The sequence below is a fragment of the Scardinius erythrophthalmus genome (genome assembly GCF_964197995.2).
Source record: "Scardinius erythrophthalmus genome assembly, chromosome: 6".
Taxonomy (NCBI): Eukaryota; Metazoa; Chordata; class Actinopteri; order Cypriniformes; family Leuciscidae; genus Scardinius; species Scardinius erythrophthalmus.
Genome location: NC_138226.1, coordinates 17,716,472 through 17,724,594, shown reverse-complemented (window position 1 = coordinate 17,724,594; position 8,123 = coordinate 17,716,472). Strand labels below are relative to the sequence as shown.

The following is an 8,123-nucleotide window of genomic DNA, read 5'->3' as shown; positions in this document are numbered from 1 at the left end:
ATTAGTGCATTGTTGAAAGCCACAATGGCTCCACTGTAGCGAGGGGAACGCTCTCCTTTGTGCTTCTCCAGTGGCCCACAGGCCAGTCAAGACTCATTTAGGACTCTGACAACAAGGGGCCAGAAATGCCATCAGAAAAAGACAACAAAAGGGCGGTTTAAGGAGAAAAAGACGATGGCAGAATGGAGGCAGGAGGGGTGGAGACAATAGTGACATGGGATGGAGCGCCAGGGTCCGGTTCTCGTGTAAAAGGGGTTAGGGAATGTCTGCCTCAACCCTCTGGTTTCCTAACGTCCACCTGCCGCTTAAACACACGGGACCACTGAGCAATAACACTCCTCGGCATCAGCTGCGTTCTGCTTTTTCATGCTCACTTGTTTGGGATCTTCTTATGCAAAGTGATGTTACACAAATGCTGCCCTTAAATATTGATGTTTAGCGGGCAAGCTATAATTTATACTTGAATATGATATCATTTTATGATATATAAATGCACAAAATAGCACATAGTGAGGACATACAGGGGTCCAAAACTGTGTTTGTTTATAAAGTAAGAAAAAATAAACATAATGATTTGTGGCAATCAAAAACAAGATATTTAATGAATTCTTATTAATAAATTATAAAATGCATTTCTTTTAAAGATTCAGCAAAAAAAAACTCAGCCATGATTGAAATGACATAGAGAATGAATACGGGTCATTTTAGACCCATGTTTTGCATTAGAAGGGTAGTGACACAAAAACGATTTTTAATCGAAAAGTAAAAAAAAAGGAAAAATTTAAATAAGGATTTGTAATGATCTAAAACAAGTTAAGTGAGGAATACCTGGAATACTGAATGATGAAATAAATTTCTTGCGAAGATATAGAAAATAAAAACTCAGTCGGGTCACTTTAGACCCATGTTGTGCATCAAAGGGTTAAAGCCACAAATGAAAATGTATGTCTTTGCATTGAATAAAATATCAAACCAAATCACATTTGTTTTAAAATAAACAAAGTAATTTTTTTTAGGTTTTATCCAAATATATAAAAATACTCTAGTTCAAAGATTTTTTAACATCATTTTTAACATTGCGCTACCAATATATCCAACAAAAGCTTACAAATCCTATCACTTCTCCTAAATACAACAACAGCATCCCATATCATATAATCTTCTCGTGACAGAGACAGAAAAGCAAATAAGGATGAGATTAGGATCAGTTTGGTAAGACTGCTTCATCTTGTCATTGTATGAATTGTCCATCCACACACATAAAGAGTCGGGTATCAGATAAAAGCATGTGCCCAAACACATGTTCAGGCATGTAAAGAAAGGGAAGAGGGAGTGGATAAGAGAAAAAAGAGGAAAACCCAACCACTATGGGATGTTTTCATGCCCAGGAGACATCATGAAACACAACAGACGACTAGTGAGCACCACACCTCAAAACGCTTCAACATCAACTCTACAGCTCAACTAAAGTAAATCCAAGATCGACTTATCTAGAGCATGACCTCCCCATATCAGTATTCAACAAACTAGCTAAGTCCTTTCGATACAATAGGCTTTGTATACTAGCAATTTCCCTTGCAAGGCCTAACTACTGTATTATGGACACAGTATACTGAAAGCAAGTCGGTTGGCGTTTGTGTGACTCCTTAAGGTGGGGTTTTGTAGTTAATGTGTGACAAAGTTTGTAGGTAACCTATGAAACAGGTGCACAAATGGCTGGCAAGATTGATTTGGTTGCCATAGCATTTAAGACACAATCAAACATCCCGAGCGTTACAAGGAAAACAATGTAATGGCCACGTCTGTCTCAGTGATTGATTCCCTAAGCAAGTCTGTGGCATGTAGAGTTCTGTTTACTCTCGTCCTCTCAGACTTTCTGTGAGCTGATGTCATCTAAGTGTTAATCGAGCATTAGAAATACCTGGCGGAGCAGGCGGATTGGTCACTTGCACTTTTAAACACACACGTATACTGGCACACACCCTGTGAGAACTTTGGACTTATAGAAAGCTGTGAGATTACAGAATACTGAATCAACAATATGAGAGAGAGAGAGAGAGAGAGAGAGAGAGAGAGAGAGAGAGAGAGAGAGAGAGAGAGAGAGAGAGAGAGAGAGAGAGAGAGAGAGAGGAGAGAGAGAGAGGAGAGAGAGAGAGAGAGAGATAGAGAGAGAGGAGAGAGAGAGATAGAGAGAGAGAGAGAGAGAGAGACCCTTTTGTGAAGAATGTTTCCTGTCTGAGTAAGTGCAGTTTGTATATCGCCAGTCCAGACGTGTAGGAAATGGGCAATAGTTGGTCACAATTCTCTCTTAAAATAGCACAATAATTTGACTGTACTTTATCAGTATTATACTATATATACAGTTGCCCCCAGTTGTAATTTCTGAGCCATTTTTGCAATGATATTTAACCTGTTCCCAAAGTGATTTCTAGAGGATGTATTATGTCATTTTTTCTTCACACAGGTCTAATTCCTCCCAATTACTATGAACTTGGTCCACTGTTTGACAACTAGAAAGCGTCCAATGTCTTAATTTTGAATTATAGCCTATATCTTAGCTTTTTTTTAAGAATAGTTTTTGTTGACTGACTGTGTTAAGTAGGCTAATAATATTTATTAGAATTGTGAATTAACTCCTTTTTTATGTGATTTTGTCAATTGTATTAGTTTTTCAAAAATTTTAGTAATTTAAGTACTTCAAATCGTTACTTTTACTTCATTTAAATTACTGCACACAATTTTAATCATTTTCATTTTAGTTAAAGTTTGCAAATACAACACCAAGTGTGGCAAATTGTCTAAATCATTCACAGGATCATGCAACCATAAGTCATAAAGATTTACAGATGTATGTTCAGTGCTTCACAAAACAGTACAAAACTACTTTTTTTGTTGTTTTTTTTGTTTGACAATTCATAACATCACAAATGAACTCTGACCTAGAGATGCCATCAGAGTGCACACTAGCTGTTCACAAGCAGAGTATCAGTGTGGCAAGGTGCTCCTCTCTGTTGCTTTCTTTGTCTTGTTGAGGCGCGAGTGATTAAGCTTGCGTTAGGAGTCATTATCTGAGTGTTTGCACAGCTCCATCTGTCCTGAATGGGCCCAGAGGGTAAACACAAACGTAATACAGGATACACTTGCACAAGAGACTCAAGGCCTTTTCATAGTCAAACACACACACACTCACCAGTGCCATTCACTTCCCCCTAAATTTCCACGGACTAACTTAAACATTCTCATTACGATTAGAGGAGTAACGTGTGACATCTTCCTGGTATTTTTTGACTAACATGAATTTTCATTGTGTTGATCTGTTTCTGTATTTTCTATTTAACTGAGGGTGGATACCATGTCATAGTTCAAGACATATTAATTGACAGACAGACAGATAGACAGATAGACAGATAGATAGATAGATAGATAGATAGATAGATAGATAGATAGATAGATAGATAGATAGATAGATGGATAGATGGATAGATAGATAGATAGATAGATAGATAGATAGATAGATAGATAGATAGATAGATAGATAGATAGATAGATAGATAGATAGATAGATAGATAGATAGATAGATAGATAGATAGATAGATAGATAGATGGGGCAGTTCTTTTCACACAGATGATTGTCTGTCAGTGGCCCCTGGTAAAAAGGGGTTGGGGCCTGAAAGTTGTGGGCGTGTCATCGCGGGTGGAGTATTTTCACTCCACTGAACCTCTACGGAGTGAGTAATTACTGGCTCCACAGCCAACAGAGGGAACACACGCTCTGCCACACAGAAAAACACGATCTCAACAAATTAGTAAAAGAGTTTAGTGTGGAATTTATACATGTTAAAGTGCGTGAAGGGACTCCAGTGGACTGCTGGGAAACACACTGAAGGAAATGGCAGGAAGCACCTGAAACCTGTTGCCCAGAGCACTAACGCGAAAGGTGATTTTTTTATTATTATTAATATTATTCACCTTTATTATACTCGTAAAAAAGGATTTCATTTTTGAACGTCAGATTTATTTTCCCTTTATTGTTCTCGCTTTTTCGGCGTCTTTTTTTGTTGTGAATCCGCCGGATTGCATTCATCGGATGCATTCACCTGCCATGTGGAATTTAAAGCAGATAAGAAAGGAAACCGACGCTTAAAATGTTACTTTGTTACAAAGTATCTGCGGGAAATGAACTTTCGACCTTAACACGGTTTACTCGGTGAATGATTGACCATTCAGTCCACGGTTGCGCGTGCTCTTCCACGGTACGTTCTGACGCTGAATTATATGTTTATGATTTTCTGTAAAATTATTAAGCTATTGTTTGATTTAACTATAGCTGTTCTTTTACTCTTTCAGCCGGTGTTTAGAATGGTCTGTTTGAAATGCACTCACACAGTTGGAAGAAAGAGTGCTCGGGATCTGGAATGAAACTTCACTGTGATTTACAACCTTGTGGACTGTGGACATGCTGCTGGAGCAATTAAGGTTTCCTTTTGGGATTTCTTTTTTACGAAACGCAGCCATAAATTAAAAAAGGAAGGAAGGGTGGTGGGGGGAAACCTGAGCTGAGAAAATACTCAAGAATTGAAATTCAAAGTTTTCCAGTATGAGAGAACCTGCAGATAAGGATCATTTCACCATGGAGACCTCTGGGATGCACCTGGTCGGATTTTGGCTTCACGTTCTGCTGCTGTTGCAACTGTCTCGGCTCGGCAATGCTGCCTCTAAGGATATAGTGTGCGAGCCCATCACTGTACCGATGTGCAAAGGGATTGGATACAATCACACCTACATGCCCAACCAGTTCAATCATGACACCCAGGAAGAAGTCGGCTTGGAAGTGCACCAGTTTTGGCCGCTTGTCCGGATCCATTGCTCCCCGGACTTGCTTTTCTTCCTGTGCAGTATGTACACCCCCATCTGTCTTCAGGACTACAAAAAACCCCTGCCGCCTTGCAGGTCTGTGTGCGAGAGAGCTAAACGGGGTTGCTCCCCTCTCATGAGCCAGTATGGGTTTGAGTGGCCAGAGCGGATGAGCTGCGAGCAGCTGCCCATGCTGGGTGACACCGATCGGCTTTGTATGGACAGAAACAGTAATGAGACTACGACTCTATCACCTCCTTTCCCCAAACCCACTCCCAAGGGAACACCACGGCATAGAGCCACTGCAAAATCCGCTCCGCCGCAGAAGTGTGACCGTGATTGCCGTTGTCGGGACCCCCTGGTGCCCATCAAAAAAGAAGTACATCCTCTCCATAACCGTGTGTATACTGGCTCTTTACCCAACTGTGCTTTGCCCTGCCACCAACCTTTCTTTTCCCCTGATGAGCGTACCTTCACCACCTTCTGGATCGGACTGTGGTCGGTGCTGTGCTTTGTCTCGACGTTCACCACCGTGGCCACTTTCCTCATCGACATGGAGCGTTTCAAATATCCAGAGCGGCCGATTATCTTCCTGGCTGCTTGTTATCTGTTCGTGTCGCTGGGGTACATTGTGCGACTGCTAGCAGGCCATGAGCGAGTAGCTTGCGAGGGCTCCGGCGACCAACAGCACATCCTCTACGACACCACGGGTCCGGCCCTTTGCACGCTGGTTTTCCTGCTCATATACTTCTTTGGAATGGCCAGCTCCATCTGGTGGGTGGTGCTTTCCTTCACGTGGTTCCTGGCGGCAGGGATGAAATGGGGGAACGAGGCCATCGCGGGATACTCTCAGTACTTCCACCTTGCCGCTTGGCTCGTTCCTAGCGTCAAGTCCATCGCTGTCTTAGCCTTGAGTTCGGTGGACGGGGACCCTGTGGCTGGGATCTGTTACGTCGGCAACCAGAGCTTGGAGAGCCTACGTGGCTTTGTATTGGCGCCTCTGGTCGTCTACCTCTTCACCGGCTCCCTCTTCCTGTTGGCTGGCTTCGTTTCCCTCTTCCGAATCCGTAGCGTCATTAAACAGGGCGGCACCAAGACAGACAAGCTAGAGAAGTTAATGATCCGGATTGGGCTCTTCACCGTCCTGTACACGGTGCCTGCAACTATTGTGGTAGCATGCTTGGTGTACGAGCAACATTACAGGCCAGGTTGGGAACGAGCGCTGGCCTGTTCTTGCCCGTCAGAGCGCCAGCGGCTCGGCATGGGCCCGGATTATGCCGTCTTCATGTTGAAGTACTTCATGTGTCTTGTAGTAGGCATTACCTCAGGTGTTTGGATCTGGTCAGGGAAGACTCTGGAGTCTTGGAGGCGCTTTGTGGCACGGTACATGCCCTGTAGGACCCGGAAGCCACCTGTATCAGGGTCGTCCATGTACAGCGAGGCCAGTGCCGCTCTCACAGCTCGAGCTGGAACGGCACCCACTGGGACCTATCACAAATCAGCACCCTCATCACATGTCTGAACATTGGCCAGAAAAACCTGTTCCTTTTTAAACCCTATAACAGTGACACTGGTCATGACTCTAAATGAGCAGGTGTCTATTCGACCTTCCACCAACATCACCAGATTTGATGGACGGCATGAATACATTATGAAGGATTTTTATTGGTTACACTGATACTTTATTGGTTTTGTTGTCTAATTTTAAAAGCAATGAACTTGTTGATACTTTGTGAGGAAAAGATCATTTGTCAACTTTTAATTGTCACAAGCATCTTAGCTGTTGTCTGTGGCTTTTAGATCATGAATGATGGGAAAAAAAGATTGAGAAGGTTAGTACTTGATATGAGTCAAGACAAATGGATGAGTTTCTGGAAATATTTTATTTATTTGTGTATTCTTGTAAATATGCTATTCAAGAACATTGTGATATCTCAGACTTTATCAACATTTTACAGGATGTGGGTATGTTCTGTTCCATCATTTTAAATAGCCTACCATCTCTAGTTTTTTAAATTACCAATGTGTTTAAGGTAGGACGTGAATAGATGCTTTCCTGCGCTCTCTGTATGCAACAACGCTGTTCCAGCTTATACTGTGCAAGTGGAGGAAAAATGCAAGTATAGTGAAGCAGCAGTTCACTTTAAGTTGTTGCAGGCACCAGTTCATGTTCACTGTATATTCCAGATTATCAACCTATCTTTCCACTGATAATAGATTGTTGGTTAGCATCAACTGGAGAGTGTTAAATGATAGGATGTGTATGTACCATCTATAGACTTGTGTGGAAAGTCTGTAGCTCTGTAATGTGAGCTTGACTTCCCTCTTGTGGTCAAAGGTTCAGGTGTTAACCAGCAGCCACACTAGGTTCCCTGAATAGAACTTCAGAAAAAGGCCAAATATTTACTGGTTTGGAACATCATTTCTTTTGGTCTGTTTAAATCAATGATTTATTTACATCAGTTTCCTTGTCAAGCCTCATGATCCTTTGGTCATTTTGAGCTTATTTGTGTTTTGAACCAGAAAACCAGTGCCGGGTATGCACTTTTTAGCAGGCAGAATCTGTAAACCTGTGTTGGTTTTGTAGATCTATGTGAAATCTTTCAGTGGAGCATTGTGTAAATGGCTTCTGTTGTCCGAGCTGTTGTAGAAATACTTTTCCTGTGTAGTCTTCAAAATGCCTCACAATTTCACTGCATGTCTGGTTGAGTGTACATATTCGTTCGGCTCTATTCATATGTAAATCTTGTAGAAGACGTCCTTTTAAGAGGCCAGACTGCAACTTTGTACATATGTTTAGTAAAAGATATGAAATTCAGTGCTACAATTTTAAAGAGATTCTTAGATATTTATGAAAAGTGTCTTTTACATGTTTCTTTTGTTTCTCTTATTGGTAGAGAATAAAAGTGAGGAGCAATTTGTGAACCTACAAGTCAAATGTTTGGTCAATCATTTATTGTGCTTTTTATTTTTACTGCTGTTTTAAAAAAAAAAAAAGTCACCCTGTTGATCTGAAAACAAATCCTACTGGGCATGTTTACCTTGATGCTTTGTTAGACGTGTTGTAAATTTCAGTCTCTTTTTACAGGCACTAAAAACCTGCACTTTATTTTTATATATGTATATATATATATATATATATACTTTGTTTAAAACAAGTACGTTTCTAACATGATGTTAATTAGCACTTATTTAGAGAGAGAACTGTATGTGTTAAAATCCCTGGATAATTTTTTTTTAGTGTAATGCAACAAAACCCCTTAAACCA

General features: G+C 41.0%; 1 protein-coding gene across 3 annotated transcripts; it reads left to right on the top strand.

Annotated features, from left to right (window-relative positions):
* Positions 1-3,679: 3,679 nt before the first annotated feature.
* On the top strand, positions 3,680-7,790 carry fzd5 (frizzled class receptor 5). Of its 3 annotated transcripts, XM_081368408.1 has the most exons (3): positions 3,727-3,938; positions 4,122-4,254; positions 4,349-7,784. In XM_081368408.1, exon 3 carries the CDS (start codon positions 4,599-4,601, stop codon positions 6,375-6,377), a length of 1,779 nt encoding a protein of 592 aa, XP_081224534.1. In that variant the 5' UTR covers positions 3,727-3,938; positions 4,122-4,254; positions 4,349-4,598; the 3' UTR covers positions 6,378-7,784. The 3 variants fall into 3 exon arrangements, with proteins under 3 accessions (XP_081224535.1, XP_081224533.1, XP_081224534.1); XM_081368409.1 differs by lacking the exon at positions 4,122-4,254 and having other exon boundaries at positions 3,680-3,938; positions 4,349-7,790; XM_081368407.1 differs by having other exon boundaries at positions 3,725-4,254.
* The last annotated feature ends 333 nt before the right edge of the window (positions 7,791-8,123 follow it).

Coding starts and splice junctions, on each gene's coding strand:
- fzd5 (XM_081368409.1), top strand. CDS start 4,599: ATGAGAGAACCTGCAGATAAGGATCATTTCACCATGGAGACCTCTGGG.